At 34.6% G+C, this 16746-nt stretch overlaps 1 protein-coding gene across 6 annotated transcripts in view; it reads right to left on the reverse strand.

The window, feature by feature from the left end:
* CNKSR2 (connector enhancer of kinase suppressor of Ras 2) overlaps positions 1-16746 on the reverse strand; it is a 294934-nt gene that overhangs the window by 211187 nt on the left and 67001 nt on the right. For all 6 annotated transcript variants that reach the window (XM_030885794.2, XM_030885793.2, XM_004709920.2 and 3 more), the window contains exons 3-4: positions 12883-13085; positions 3405-3492 (exon numbers count right to left, since the gene is read on the reverse strand). In XM_030885794.2, coding sequence (XP_030741654.1) covers positions 3405-3492; positions 12883-13085 — 291 coding nt within the window. The remainder of the gene's footprint in view (positions 1-3404; positions 3493-12882; positions 13086-16746) is intronic.

The raw sequence follows: 16746 nt of genomic DNA on the forward strand, positions 1-16746 counted from the left end.
CCACTGACAAAGAACAAATTAAAATATACCAAGAAAGAAAAGCTTGTAGTTAGTTCAAGGATCGCTGGCCTTTAAGAGTGTTTTCCAGTCCAGCCTGTTGGGGCACCATGCTCTCTCCCGAATGTCCACCCTTTGACAGTTAAAAAAAATAGCTACTCTTTCCTTCCATGATTACTTTGCTTATCCCCTATTGATAGAAAAAATGTTAGTTATCCACAAATTAGATAAAAACTAATCCCTACTGTTATTCTTCAATATTCAAGAAAAAATATCATTATTGCTATTTACTATTGGAGTCAAGATTTACAAAACATCACCATGTTGATCAGTTACTCAAAAGTTGTCCAGTTAATTTACTGTTATAATTATGTGTGGAAATAAAACTATTTGGCTATTTACATCAGATTGAGTATTTTCACAAAGAACTGGCAACAAATATTGGTTTCTTGAGTGTTAAAAAGTGAAAATAACTTTTAATTTTTTCATTTAACTACATAGTATATTTCAATTGTTTTGAGTCTTATCTATAAATGAAAAATATTACATTATGCCTAATTTAGTTATCACAGAATTTGGCACAAACCAGGATAACAAGTATAATTGTTACATTATTATTACTTCTGTTTGTATTCATATTGCAACTAATCACATACCCACTACTAAGTGGTTATATAGGTTTGCTACAAATACTGTGCAATAGGTACACTTTAAATGAGAACAAATTCCTTTCTCTAGTGTAAAATGGAATAAATTAATAATCTGATAACTACACCCCTAGCTTGTGGTCAAGTTTAATACCTTTAAAAGAAACACAGCTTTAAAGCATAAAATTTTATAAGAAATGTCACTGATAATACAAAATTACTAGAAAAATTATATAAATAATATATAGTATTATTCTTTAAATCTGTGACCTAGAACAATGTATAAGAACTAGAATCACCTAGGAGACCAGTAAACTTGCAGGCTCCTAAGCAGTACTACAGTAGATCTGATGATGATGCTGGTCCTTAGACCCCACTAGACTAGCATTGCCCTAGACCTAGAACATAACTTTGTACCTAAGGGCCAAATTCACCCTGCTGCCTCTGTTTGCAAGTCAAATTTTATTGGAACATTGCCATGCCCACTCATTTACACATTGTCTATGAATGCTTTTGTGCAACAATAGCAGAGCTGAGCAATCGTAAGAGATTGCAAGAGCAAGGAATTATGTAATGTGGCTCTTCTAGCCAAAGTCTCTAACTCCCAACAAACAACCTTTTCCTTCATGAGACTGGTAAGAAGGTGGGAAGATATACTGATAGGATTTACCTGTACGTAATTGTGAACAGGTTTTCCCTGGAATGCCAACCTGCTGTGTATAAAATGAGCCCTCTGAGAATCAGAAAAAAGGATCTCATTACTAGCAAGAGCCAGGAGTGAAGCCGAGATCCTGTGCTGTGATCTTGCTAGATTCAGAAGACAGCTGTAACATCAGAGGAGCCACAGCAGAACCAGGAACCAGAACATGGAACGGAGTGATAGACTTCCCAACCCATGGAGCAAGTAAAGCTGCGTGCTTTTGGAGTGCTTTTGTGCAGGAGGCTGGCTTGTGGAGTGGGGTATCTCTCGGCACGTAATTGAGAAAGCTGAACTTCCATGTCCCATATAAGTGAAGCTGACTGGCTTTGGACTGAGACTTATTGGAGTAGGGTGTCTCTGGGCACTTAAGTCAGGGAACTGAGTTTGTTGACCCTTGGAGCTTGGGTTGAATGCCTTAGGGTTGAGGTTTCCAGCAGAGTAGTATTCCTCTTTGGGCATTTATTAGACCTGAAAGAACTTTGTTATGTGTCCTGATAAAGAGCTACATTGAGCATTTCTCACTGGCATTACAACCTGTTAACTTCCTTAATAAATCCTTTAATTAATTTTTAAATTAAATTTGTGTGATCTTTGCAACGTAAAGGCTAGAACCCAGAAAAATAAAATAGGACATTAAAACAACAGAGAGACCATATGACCTCCAAGTCATATATATTTACTATTAGAAACTTTACAAATTTGCTAACCCACATCCTAGAATGTCAGTTTTATCCCTACTGTTCTCTGGGATATTATGAAATTCAGAAATTGTAATATTATGAAATTTATTCCAAAGATGAAGACATGCAATGAGACTATTAGGGTATTTCGAAGCTCATATGTTCATTGTCTTTATGTACGTCCTGTTATCTAATAGCAATGAGTTGCTAATTTTATTATTTCCATGATATATTTTGATTGATTATCCGACATACTACACAATTAAGTCATAATCTCCTATACATAATGAAAAAGTATAAAAACTTGCAAATAAAATCCATACAGTACAACAGACATTTTACTGAAAAATTTTAATGTATATTGCTGAAATGTATTTATTTGATAAAGTATAAGCAATATTACAAATTCATAATCATTCCTGGTAATGAAGGACAGGGATAGAGGCATACATTAAATTACCCACTTCCCCAAACTATCCAACACAATGGCCCTCTGAGAAAGCAACAACTACGTCAGATTTCCACAAAGCAGTATGTGTAGGCTTCAGACCTCTCTGATGTGTTTTGGTATTAGATTTAAACATATCATTGTGTGATATGTACTACTGAGGGGGCGTAGTGGCACAGTTGTTCAAGTTCTTGGTTGGGAACTGAAAAGTTCCAACCCATCTGCCACTCCATAGGAGAAAGGTGTGGCAGTCTGCTTCTGTAAAGACTCATAAGAGTATACTTGGAAACCATATAGGGCAGTTCTACTTTATCCTCTATTAGGCTGTTATGAGCCAGAATCAACTGCATGGCAGTGAGTTTGGTCTGATTTATGTATTATTGAATTTACCCCAGATTCTACCACTCAACCTTTCCTTAAACCAAGCATTTGACTTAGGGATCTGTGGTTTACATGATAACTAAAGTAGGAAAACAGAACATGGAATTACATCAATGTTAAAATGATTTTATGTGTGTGTATGTAAACTAATAATTGAACAAGTAAGAAATAATAGCGATTTAGCTCAAACGTCTTAGTTGTTATTTGACTGGGGTATTTAATTTTGTGAAAGGCAAAATAACTTAGTCATCTCCATTGAAAGTGTGAGATTAAAAGACATTAGAATCTAATTATGTCTTGAGAGGTTTGGGTACCTTTTACTTCCTCTGGTGAATAAAACCCTTATTTTTGTAGCTATATGCATAATTTCCCAATAAATATTTACATATATAAATTCTTTAGGACCACTTGTCTTTGAATGAGAAACTTCGAGACAAGCATCTTGTATACAAGTTTTGAAAAAAGTTTTCTTGTCAGAATATGAAATACATTAATAGGATATGGTAATTTACATGAATACATTAATAGAAGGAATGTCTGTGAGCTAATACCTGTTGCACGATAGTTGTCAATTCCAAGCAGAGTTGTATGACATTATTTCTTGTGACTGAATAGTCTGTCACAGCAGCAAACGGTGATCTATAAAGGAAAAAAGAAAATTACCATGAATAGAAACAGATTTTGAAAAGTTCCTATATACTAATAATGTAAAACAAGATTTTGAATAATACAAAATGAATTGTTTTGAAGGTTAAATGTTGATAAAAATTATCTGTGATCACAATTTTTAATGTGAAGAAATACTTGGGATAAGTAAATGAAATAAATAATGTTTGCTTTTCATTAAATTTATTTGTTTCATTTCTTAATATTTGTAAGTTCATTGGAATGTCTTTCATGGTCTCTGCTACATCAAAAGCAAAAAAAAGAGAGAGAGCATTTTAAGAATACACTATTTACCTAATGAACCCTAAGATTTTTAATGCAGTATATTCCTGAAGAAGTCCCTAAATGACATAAACGGCTAATGACAGTCGGCTGCTAACCCAAAAGTTGGAAGTTCAAGTGCCTCAGAATAAAGGCCTGGAGATCTATTTCCAAAAATTCAGCCACTGAAAATCACATGGAGAACAATTCTACTCTGACATATATGAGGTCACCATGAATTGGAATTTGCCTGACAGTAACTGATTATATTTTATCACCATGAAATATTGACAATTATGAACTAGTAATAATAACCATCTTTGGAAATTCTATGGGGGCAGTTATATACTGTTCTATAGTCTGAATAAGAATCGACTGAACTGCAGTGGGTTTGCTTGTTTGTTTGAAATAACTATTGTTAATACTTACTGGGGATTTACTATTTTCCAGCCACTGATCTAAATACTTTAAATATATTAAATAATTTAATCCTTATAATGACTTTTTTGAGATGAGAAATGTAAGGAAGAGAAGGTTAAGTGATTTATACAAGGCCAGGCAACTAGTAAGTGGTAGGGCTGCTACTCAAATCTAGAAAGTATGAGTGGACATTTTTTAAGCCACACTTCAACACTAATAGTATGCCTCTATGAACTTGCCAAGCATTTATCCAATACTATATCTATTATATATGTGAATTCATATCTTTCATGGAATAACTTGGTGTAAAAATAATAAATATGAGGGCACTTCAGAATATTAATGGGGAAAAAAAGATATAATGGAATTCTACCGCAAACTTTTTTAAGCCTTCACGCATATACTGTTCATATTTACATTTACATTTATATATACATAAACCGAAAACAGCAGTCTTTTTGTATTAAATGAAAACTCGGAGACTTTACAATACTTCTATCCTAGCGTATTGTGCTCCTATACTCCTAAATGCCAGATACCTACTTGTGAACTCCAATCAGGTTTTGGTGAGGTCAAAATTTAAATGTAAGGAAAAGGAAACAAAACCTAACACAAATGGGATGAAAGTGAAAATTTAGTCAATTTGCTGAAACCTTAGGCAACGTACTAGAAATGAATTTGACTCCCCTCTAGAATCCTCAGCAACTCAATCACCTTTCACTCAGTTCCACATAAGATACCAAACTAACAAACCACAACCTTTGCCACTGAGGCGATTCTGACTCTTAGAGATCCTAAAAAGGGGTTCTGAGATTGTGTATCTTTACGGATGTAGACTGCCACATCATTCTCCCGTGTTGAGGTTAGTGCCTTTGAACTGAGGACCTAGTGGTTGGAAGACAACTGCATACCATTATGTCACCAGGGTTCCATTAAATCCGGTAAATGCCGATATGTAAGGATAAACGAATCCTGACATGGTTCATCATTGTAGATTCCCAAAGATGGTGACTCAGCCATGATATAATACTCACTGATGAGATAAAGCAATGAATCTCTCTGAAGTAACTGAAAATGATCAGCTAAAAAACAAACCAATTTCTTTTAAAACTTCAAAAAATGTTTTGAACTCAAGCTACTTTTTTCAAAAAGAATACAGTGACTCTAAAGGAAATAAAATTCATGGCAGGAAAGGTTTTCAATATAGAAAGAAAAAAATTAAATCTTTGGCTCATCAATAAGTGGCTATTATGAGAATTATTATATTTAAATGGTACATAATAGGCGATTATCCTTAAATCATCATATGGTTAAGATAATGCTTATTCTTTTAGGACAAAGGTCCATGATCTGTAAGAAATTAACCTCTGTACATCCTTTTCACACAAAAGCATTATAATTCATCGTTCAGAAATCTTTAATCAATTAGATGCAGCAATGAGGAAAATCTATAATACCTTACTTATTTCAAATGTCACTGTTATAGCCTCATGAACAGTCTACTGAACAGTGGCAGCCTTATCAACTCTGCTCTGCTCTAGAACCTGAGGTGCCAAGTGAGAGCAATGAGGAGATCAGAGGAAATAAGACAAAATCACACTCTCTGGGGCTTTTTGTTGTTATTGTTGTTGTTTTCTTGGGCTTTTAAAAGTCGATCTCTCAGGGGGTCTTTTTTTTCCGGATATAGAATTAAAAGTTTCCAATCATGGAAGAGGGCATTAGTTAAAATCTTCTCTTATATGAGGCAACAAATTTTATACTCATTTTGAATATTTTCATTAAATCTACTACACAATGCAATACATACATACAGTAATCTGTAAACCCTGAAGCACAGATTGATTTGGCAAAGCCATAGAAAACTGCAAGAAAGATGAGGTGTGAAAAACAGCAGGATGTAGGTTAAAAATAGACAACTAACCACACATTGAAAGTACACAGTAAAGCTACCAACTGTGATGCCTCTCTGAGGCTTTCCCTCTGGCAAACTCTGCATTTACAGCCAATTCAATATTTAAAATGGGAGGAAGAGAGGAATTTTGTTTGGCTTAGATTTTATCTTAGTCAAAAGATAAAGAGCTGGTATATGAAAATATCATTTAAATGAATGGCAATGTTTTTTAGTATTAAACATTCCCCCCTACCATACTAATTCTATCTTAAACATGAAAATGAGTTTGAATGATAACTGTATTTCATTAAGTTAATCAAAACAGAATGGTCTTGAAAAGTTTTTATAAACAATAAAATTATAGGTAAAGCTATAGGGAAAACAAGACCTTTTTCCTACAGGGAAAAATGCTTTTCTATAAATAAAATTTCATAGCACGATTTTGTGCCTGACCAACTCATGGTACTTTCAAATTATCTAATATGTGTGCAAAAGCTGGAGAATGAATAAAGAAAACCTAAGAAGAATTTATATATATGAATTATAGTTTGGGAGAAAAATCTTGACTACACTAGAGACTGCCAGAAGAATGCAGATATCGTAGAAGATGTAGTCACAATGTGTACTTTGGACATGTCAGGAAGGAACAGTTCCTGGAAAAGGATGCTTGGTAGAGGAGAGGGGCAGTGAAAAAGAGGAAGACCCTCAAGAAGTTGGATTGACATAGTGGCTGTAACAATAGGCTCCAACCTAACTATTGGGAGGTTGGCACAGGACTGGGTAGGGCTTCATTCTGTTGTGCATAGTGAGAATCAACTCAAAGACACCAAACAACAAACGTTAACACTAGGAAAACTTCTTTCTTGTTATTTAGCATTGAAGATAAACATTAAATTGTAAATATTTAAATGCTGTTTTCCTGAAAATCACTTCCTAAAATCCTTAAGAATTAGCTTTCAAAAGGAGATGGCATGAAAAAGGAGAAACAATGTGAGCTTTAGTGTCATACAAAATTAGGTTCAAATTATAATGTCCACACCGGAAAATTAACTTTAGACAAAGCTTAATTTCTCATACGTGAAATTAGGATAAAGATAAGGTTTTGTGAAGGTTCAGTGAGTTCATATAAGTAAAGCATCAAATTCAGTATATAAAACTAGTGATATTTTGTTTATATTTTCCTTCTTCCCTGTGTCATACATAAAATGAAAATTCTAATAAGCTTAAATCTTATGGTTGTGCATCCAAGTTCTCTCTAAAACATAATAAGATTTTTGAATGCCAAAATCATTTACCCATGCTATTAAAAAATAAAACCAGTTATTTAGTATCAAAATATCCATCTTTAAATTTTAAAAAAATTTCAGTAAAGCATTATATGGTACTTCATCCCAATGAAATAATCTAAGATTAAATGCTAAATTCGTGGCAATATTTTACGGCACTGGCTATTTTTAATCGCCATCATTAAAGCCAATCTATACTGACAAACATTAAAAATTTAATCAGCACCATTCCCATGGAACTTTCCTAATTAAGCATTTAAGTTATAAGTTCTTCAAAAACAAACAATTTTTAAAAACCAGACCCCTTACTTAAGATAAAGAAAACATACTGAAAGATTTGTTTGGGGAATAGATGAAGTTCATGGATACATATAATTAATGAAATTGAATTTATAAAGTAAACTATATACTGTATTAGAAAGTTATAAGTTTTATAGAAAATAGGGCAAAATATGAGGAATTAATTCTAAAACTCTCCACAGACCAGGGTAACATATCTATGACTTTAAATCTCAATTGCATTTTAACTTCCCAAATATCGATCTATATGTGCACCTTCTTTCTGAGCAAGATCTTTTCACTGAATATTGTACAACTATCACGAAGTTATCATGCCTCATTACATTTCAAGTGGTCATTTAGGAGAACGACCACCAGTCTGTCTAACTTTGGTGACAGGTCTTGGTATGATGCCAGAAGTCATGCCACTTGTATTTCAAATACCAGCATAGTCACCTCTGGTGAATAGGTTTTATCAGAGCTTCCAGACTAAGACCAACTAGGAAGAAGGACCTGAAAACCTACTTTTAAAAATTGGCTAAGGAAAATAGAAAAATACCAGTCGAGTATTGTCTAAAACAGTGCTAGAAGATAAGGCCTTCCGGTTGGAAGGTACTCCAAATGTGACCATGAAAGAGATGTATCTTCAAAGCAAAGCTCATCTAGTTTATGTTGTAGGTTTATATGAAAATATATAAATTTTTAAAACATGAAATGAAACAAAATTACTTGAACTTTTATCTTTAAAAAGATAAGTTACTGTTAATATAAGGCCTCATATTTTATTTTTTAAATCATTTTATTGGGGGCTCGTACAATTCTTATCACAATCCATACTAACATCCATTATGTCAAGCACATATGTACATTTGTTGCCATCATCATTCTCAAAACATTCGCCTTCGACTTGAGCCCTTAAAATCAGCTCATCTCCCCCCCCCGCCCCCTTACACCATTCATAATTAATAAATTATTATTTTGTCTTATGTTACACTGTCTGAGGTCTCCCCCACCCTCTTCTCTGCTGTCCATCCCCCAGGGAGGAGGCTATACATAGATTCTTATAATCGGTTCCCCCTTTTCACCCCAAATTCCCTCCACCCTCCAAGCATTGCCACTCTCACCACAGATCTCATCTGTCCTGGATTCCCTGTGTTTCCAGTTGCTCTCTGTATCAATGTACATCCTCTGGTCTAGCCAGATTTGTATTTTAAAACAGCTAATTATACATATGCTATTGACATTTCTTCAAGAATAAATAATTCTAATATATATTATTAGACTTTCTTATGAGGCAGAAGTGGGAGCTCTGGAGGTATAGTGTTTACACATTGGGCTGCTAACCGCAAGGTCAGCAGTTCAAAAATCACCAGCCACTGCTCAGGAGAAAAACGGGGCTTTAAGAGTTACATCTTCAAAACACCAAGCTTGCTTGTCAGACACTTGTAGACCTCCCAAGACTTGGTCCCTTAGTAACCCTTCAGGTCTGGAAATGTATTTAGCCCCATGGCTCAATTTTCAGCCCAGCAATAGACAAGTTTTTAAGGAGAGCAATAACCCAAGAGAGGTACACATATCTCAGAATAATGAACCATTTGAGAGCCAGGGGCAGGCATTTACCCAAGGACAAAATTCGGAAGAATAAAAAGTGGAAACAGGAAACAGGGAGGAAGTGGGATAAGTGATGGTACATTGTGAGTATTGAAATGAAAAAAGTATATGCATTTTTTAATGGAAAACTGATCTGCTCTATAAATTGTCAATTCAGTTAGCAATAAAAGTTTTTTAAATAAAAAAAAAAAAGAATTACATCTTGGAAACTCCCAAGAGTAGATCCTACCCTGTCCTAGAAGGTCCCTCTGAGTGAAATCAGCATCAATCTGATGGCAGTGATTTTGGCTTTTGGTTTGGTAGAAAAGAAAGAATACTTTAAAATTACTGTTAATCATTATAGCACAGTCTATTACATATAATTATACAAGGAAGCTTTTGAAAGGCTGTTAATTATTTATACATTGCTCACTTTATTCCTTATTATTAGTGTTATTTGTATCTTTTCTTTTGGTAGCTTTGTTAGTAATTTGTTGATTTTATTAATCCTTTCAAAAATCAACTTCTTGTTGATTTTTTCCATTACTTTTGGTTTAATTTATTTTTGCTCTTATTGTTTGTTTTCTTCTAATTGTGAAACCTACCTTTGATGCACTTATCCTAATGGTTGGAGATGTTCGGCTAAGGTGTTGCTTTTGTTTTTTTCTTGATGCGTGCATTTATTGTTGTAAATTTCCCTCTGTGCACTTCTTTTGCTATGTGCCTAAGGTTTTAGTATGTCGTTTTCACTGTAATTTGACTCATGAAAATTTTTAAGTCTCATTTAAAATTTTTCTGTAGTACCCAGAAGGGTGCTATTCAATTTCCATGTATTTAAAGTTTACTTTGATCTTTCTATTAGTGGTTTCTAATTTTTATAGTGTGTGATATGAAAAGATTCTCTCCAATATATTGATGTTTATAAATGTATTGAGGCTTGCTTTGTGGCCTAACATATGGGCTATTCTTGAGAATCTTCCATGTGTCCTGGAAAATAATGTATAGTGTATTATTGTTTGGTGGAGTGTTCTATATATGTTTATGAGGTCAAGTTGACTGTGTTGTTTGATATTCTATGTCTTTGTTAAGTTTCTTTCTACTTGTTCTGTTCATCATTGAAAGTGTTATATTGAAGTGTCCTACTATTATTGTCAATTTGCCTATTTCTCCCTTTTATTCTTCTAGAGGTTGAGTTATGTCATTTGAGATCTTTCAAAGATATTTATCATGGTCTTATCCTCTTTTCAATTGACCCTTTAAACATTATACAATACCCTTCTTCTTTGTTTCTTATGGTGCTTTGTGTCTTAAAGTCTATTTTATAAGAAGTCAATATTGCCACTCTTGTTCTTTTCTGATTGTCATTAGCTTGATTTTTTCATCTTTTTATTTTCAGTCTATTTTTGTGTGATGCTCACCTTCCTGACAAAATCACTGAAGACAAAAATGGGTGCATAAGTAAATGTGGTAAAGAAAGCTGATACTGCCTGGCTATCAAAAGATAAAGCATCTGGGGCTGGGGTCTTAAAGGCTTGAAGATAAACAAGCGACAAGCTAACAGAGAAGCATAAAAGCCCACATGGAAGAAGCACACCAGCCTGTGTGATCATGAGGTGTTGATGGGATCAGGAGTCAGGCCTCAAAAATCCCAGAACAAAAAATCCTATCAATGTGAATGAAGGGGAAAATGGAGTGGAGACCCAAAGTCCATCTGTAGACAATTGGACATCACCTTACAGAAGGATCACAAGGAAGAGAAGAGCCACTCAGAGTACAGTACAGCACCAATGAAACATACAACTTTACTGCTGCTCTTTAATGCTTCCTCCCCATCCCCCCTGACACTATCATGACCCCAGTTTTACCTTACAAATCTGGCTCACAACTAGGAACTTCAAGACAGATAAACCCCTTATGACCAATAATGAGTGTAGCGATACCAGGAGGGTGAGGGAAGGTGGGGGGAGAAAGGGGGAATCAATCACAATGATCTACATATAACCTCCTTCTAGGGGGGATGGATAACAGAAAAGTGGGTGAAGGGAGACAGTCGTTGGTGCAACACATGAAAAAAAATTATCAAGGGTTCATGAGGGAGGGGGGAAAATGAGCTGATACCAAGGACTCAAATAGCAAGAAAATGTTTTGAAATGCTGATGGCAACATATGTGGAAATGTGCTTGATACAATGGATGGATATATGGATTGTCTTAAGAGCTTCAAGAGCCCCCCATAAAATGATTTTTTTAAAGAAAAACTCATAACAGGCCATCTAAGATACAACTAACAGTCTTTCTTAGTCCAGGTGAGAGAATAGTGATAGAAATCAAAGACATATGAAGACGATTAGTCCAATGGATTAATAAGCCACTTGAACATCAGTCTCCACAACCTTGACACCAGAAGCTAGTGCTGGACTACCACTACCAATTGCTCTGAAAAAGAAAAAATCATTTTAGAAGGTTTTGGATAGATGGGGAGAAAAATGTGTGGAGCAAAATTCAAAATCATAAAAAGACAAGGTGACTGGACCAGATCGAGATTGGGAGCATCTTGACATGATGGTACTTAGTCACACTTTAGGTCTGGAACTAACTGGCTCATTTTCATTTAAACAAAAAAGGGCAGTTCTATAATGGGAAAATAACACTTTGGATGTATGAACATCTTAGAATAATCAACCATTTGAGCTCAAAAGGGTAGAATTTGCCAAAGGAATACGTTTAAAAGGGAAAAGAAAGTAGGAAGAATAAAACAGGAAATGAGTAGAAGTGGGTTAAGTGATATTACAGATTGGGTATTCAATGACATTGAGATGAAACAAAATGTATATGAACTATTGAATGTAAGAGATGATCTGCTCTGTACACCTTTACCTAATTCACAGTAAAAGGTTCATTTGAAGTTAACATAAAAATTCTATTACTTTAGACTATGCTTTCCACAAAATTTTTGAAACCATCTCCTCCACACACTCAAATTCAACTTAATGTATTTTATTTAATAGTATGAAAATTTTGTATTATTTTATGTCTTCTAAGGGTAGCTCTGGTGGTGGAGTAGTTAAGCTCTTGGGTGCTAAGTGAAAAGTCTGCACTTAAAATCCACTAGGGGGGGGGGCAGGGGCGCAAGGAGATTTAGCAGCCTGATTCCATAAAGCTTTAGAGCCTACATGAAGTTCTAATGTCTACAAGGTCACTATGGGTCAGGATGGACTCCATGGGAACATGCTTATCTTTTTGTTTGTTTTTTATTATGTCCCAAGACAAATAGAAATTAACAAAATTGGAAATTTTCTAAAGGTTAATAATATCTAGAGAAACTATATAATGTAAATAATAAGAAAGAATGACTAAAGCAAGAGGAAAGAGACCTGCAAAGCATGGTGTGAACAAACAGCTAAATAATGACATAAAAACAGAAGGGAATTTTGCAATTATCAGGGAATAATTATTAATTGGCTGCTTGGTTGGATAGAAAATTTTACAAAAGAAAAATATGTTTGACCTCAACCTGTATTATAGTGAATCAGAATTAGTCATTTATTATTTATTACTCCTGTACCTGTGCACGTCCTTTTACAGGAAAATATTAAAGAATACAAAGGGTGTCTATAAAACATGTAAAATTTTTTACCTGTCCAACCAGGCAAGAAGACTCTTAGCTGCTCCAATCAGATCAACAACAGAGGTCAGAAAGTCATTTGGCAATTTTCTGCTGGTCCTCCCATCATAATGGCCACTCCTTCTCCTTCCTGTTATAAAATTCTGTAGATTTTTGGCAGATGCATTCAACTTGTGAGAGAGGGTTTTTAGATTTTCTGTTTCCAAGCCATAATTCTGAATTATAAAAAGAAAGGGAGAAACCTTAGGTCAATATTTTATACATTCAATAAAATACTTATTGAAAACTTTACTATGTACAGGCTATGGGGCTACTGTGAGTTACAATGTTTATGTGTGTATATATATACACACAATCATGAATCTATATCCCAGGAAAATGCTGTTTCCCTTAAGTGAGCAAAATAATTATAACCTAACGTTTAAATTAAAAAACACAAGATAATTATTTTTCTTAGCCTCTGTTTTCAATGTTTAGTTATATTATTTCACGCTAAATAATATAACTTTATTATTTGAGAATATTACATGAATCAATATAAATGTAATAAAGTTGTAATAAAGCTTTTTACCATTTTCTAATAAGAAAAAAAAATCATAGGATCATCTCTAGTAAACCTTAGGAGAAGATGGGAAGATTTAGTAAGGTACAATAAAGATTTATAGCACCAGTGTGAGTTGTAACACCCTCCCCTAAGAAAGGATAGTCAATCTGATCAATGGGTTTTCTTGATTATACCACATGGAAACATGCATTTTGCCATCATGTTTAAAACTAAAGATATCCTCATTTTAAAGAAATCATAAAACGCAAAGAACGTTAGAACTTGGTTGAACCTAGAGACAAAGTTTAATTTATACTCCTTTTATAATTTATGAAACTGAGTAATAGGAAGATTGTTATTTGCTTAAAGAGCTCAGAGCTTAGACTAGTGTTCTGAGTAAGACTGTAAATCACCTATGCAGGATCCTTCCATCCCATTCTTCCACATTCATATTTCTCTCATGTTAAACGGGTGGTGACAACAATTGAAATGGAAAATAAAGTACATGGGAGTTTGAAAACATAATAATATAGTGTATTTAACTATATTAAGCCAACGACAATTGGGGACCTTCTGACTATGAAATTCAGTGTTTAAAATATTGATAATTATAGAAAGAGAGGACTTGGTGAGAAAAAAAGGAGGAAAAGGAAGTTTTGGGTGCATACAGATTAAATGCCAATTTATGTGTTTTTTGAGGAGGTTTCAAAACGTTCATGAGAAAATGGAGTTTGTGAACTTTTTGACACTCTCCAGTGAATTATTTAATGTGGCTCTTCTAGGCAAAGTCTCTATAACTCCCACCAAATGATCTTTTCCTGAATGAGTCAGGGCAAGAAGTTGGGGGAATATAAAACACACTGGAGAAAGGAAGGTTATGTCAGTGTAGATGGCAAAGAACTGCAATATGAATTATTGACTTGTACAGATTAAATTCTTAAGTGACTGGACACTGTTTTCACAAACAATGGGAGTTGGTGATAAGGCCAAACTTTCAATAACAGTGATTTCCCTCTGACCATAGTCAAGGGATGTGGATACCTTGTATCACAAGTGTAGTGCAGAGACGATTAGAGTCAGTATAGCCAGGTTAAAATGTAATACTTGATTTGGTTCCCCTTTCAACCCACTTAAAAATTTTATCAGTTAAAAAAAAGTCAAGGTGAAGTACAGGTGGATTAAGCCTCTGCTGAATCCCTTTTGAACATAGATCAGGGATACGAATAGCTTTGCTATTAGAGAGAGTGCACTGGAAAGGAGATAACAGATGTAGTTAGTTTAAAATGTAATACCTTATTATTTGATCTTCCAATTAACCCATTTTTAAATTTTTTCTAGTTTGTAATATTTTCAGTTTTCAACTGAGCTTTTCAATATTTTATTGTTTTGTTGTTAGCCTTTTTGTTTCGTTGTTTTTTGTTTCTGCATGTTTTTCAGTATGTGAAATCCAAAATGGGTGACTCTATAGCAGCGGTTCTCAACCTGTAGGTCGCGACCCCTTTGGGGGTCAAGCGGCCCTTTCACAGGGGTCACCCGATTGAAAACAGTAGCAAAATTACAGTGATGAAGTAGCAACGAAAATAATTTTATGGTTGAGGGGGGTCACCACAACATGAGGAACTATTAAAAGGTCGTGGCATTAGGAAGGTTGAGAACCACTACTCTATAGAGACAGCAACTAGAACAATGGTTCCTTGTGGGTATGGCAGGGGAGGCTGGGGGGAAATGGGGTACTAAAATAACAAGGAGTACAAGAAGAAAATGTTCTAAAATGGATTGTGGTAATGGTTCTATAACTCTTCTTGGTATGATTGAACTAGTGAATTGTATGATATTTGATTATGTCCCAATACTTTTTTTTAAATAGAAGGTTGAGGAAGATACTGGCAGGTTTCACCTATAAGTAATTGTTAACAGGGTTCATTGTGATTGCCATCCAGCTGAGTTCAAAATGAACCCTCTGAGAGGCAGGAAATGGGATCTCACTGCCAGCAAGAGCCAAGAGTGGAGCTCATCCTTCAGATCCTACATCTGGTCTGCCTTTCTCTTCAAGAACCTTCAGTTCTTAGACCTAATTTTCTGGCTTCCACAACCTTGTGGATAAGGAGGATCCCCCTGACAGATGTCTGAATTATGATTTGAGAACTACCAGCATCCACAAGATGCAGGCATTTTCCTTTATGTTGTGAGTTCTGAATGGCCACTGTAGTGAGTTGCAGGACCTTGGGATGTAAGGGAGATGTATACCAAGTGGAGAAGGTGGTGGTTGATGTCAGAGGTGACAGTAGTTTGGAAAGGTGGGACACATTTGGGATATATTCAGCTTTCACCTTCTTGGGACCAGTCTGCTTTTGATTTTCATGAAGGAAATATTACTTACCATCCCCTGGGTTGCCACTAATGATTTGAAATACTACAAGTCTGACGGTACCTCACTAAAAATTTCATTAGTACTCCTTTTTCTGTTGGAATTATACTCTTCCCTCTCCCTAAATACAGTATATCTAATTTGGAATTCATGTCTTAATTTGAATTGCAGTATTCCTCTCTCAAGAAAAAAGTTTAAGTTATTGCAAATAAAATAGCATCCTGTTCAGATTCTGATAGATTATCTATGAGGTATCTTGGAGATTATATATAGCTTGTCATTACATTATAAAGAACATTTTATAAGTCTGTTTAAAGATATTTACTAATGACAAGAGCAATTCATAAATATATCAACTAAATATAAATGACACTTCTTTTGAATTTGAATTTTTTCCCAGAAGAATTTTCCCTGAAGTAAAACCTGTTTTCATTTTTGTTATTAATAATTTAATGAAGAAACATTTGCTTACAAGCAATTTATAATAGTTTCTTCTTACTAAGTGCCATCAAGTTTATTCCAACCCATAGCAATCCTGGGTGACAGGGCAGAACTGCCCCATAGGGCTTTCTAGATTATCATCTAGATGGGAGTAGTTAGATATTCAGGCCTTTTCTCCTGTGAAGGGTTTCTTACAGAAGTTCAACCTATTAGGGAAGAACTGAAAAAATAATTTTTTAATGAATTTTTCATTCTACAATCATTGCGTACATAAAAGATTAATTTAAATTAGCTTTTTCTATATAATATTGGAGCCCTGGTGGCACTGTTGGGGAAGCCACAAGGTTAAGGGTTCAAACCCACCAGTGACTCTGTGGAAGAAAGACGAGGCCTTCTGCTCCTATAAAAACTTACAATCTAGTAAACGTTAAATGGGTTCCCTATGAGTGAGAATTGACTTGATGGCAATAGGTTTGATATATGTACATGTAATATTAGGCATCTCAAACTTTTTATTTTTTAT

This window comes from Echinops telfairi, unplaced genomic scaffold (assembly GCF_000313985.2).
Source record: "Echinops telfairi isolate 266 unplaced genomic scaffold, ASM31398v2 ScPeMD7_53;HRSCAF=182, whole genome shotgun sequence".
Taxonomy (NCBI): Eukaryota; Metazoa; Chordata; class Mammalia; order Afrosoricida; family Tenrecidae; genus Echinops; species Echinops telfairi.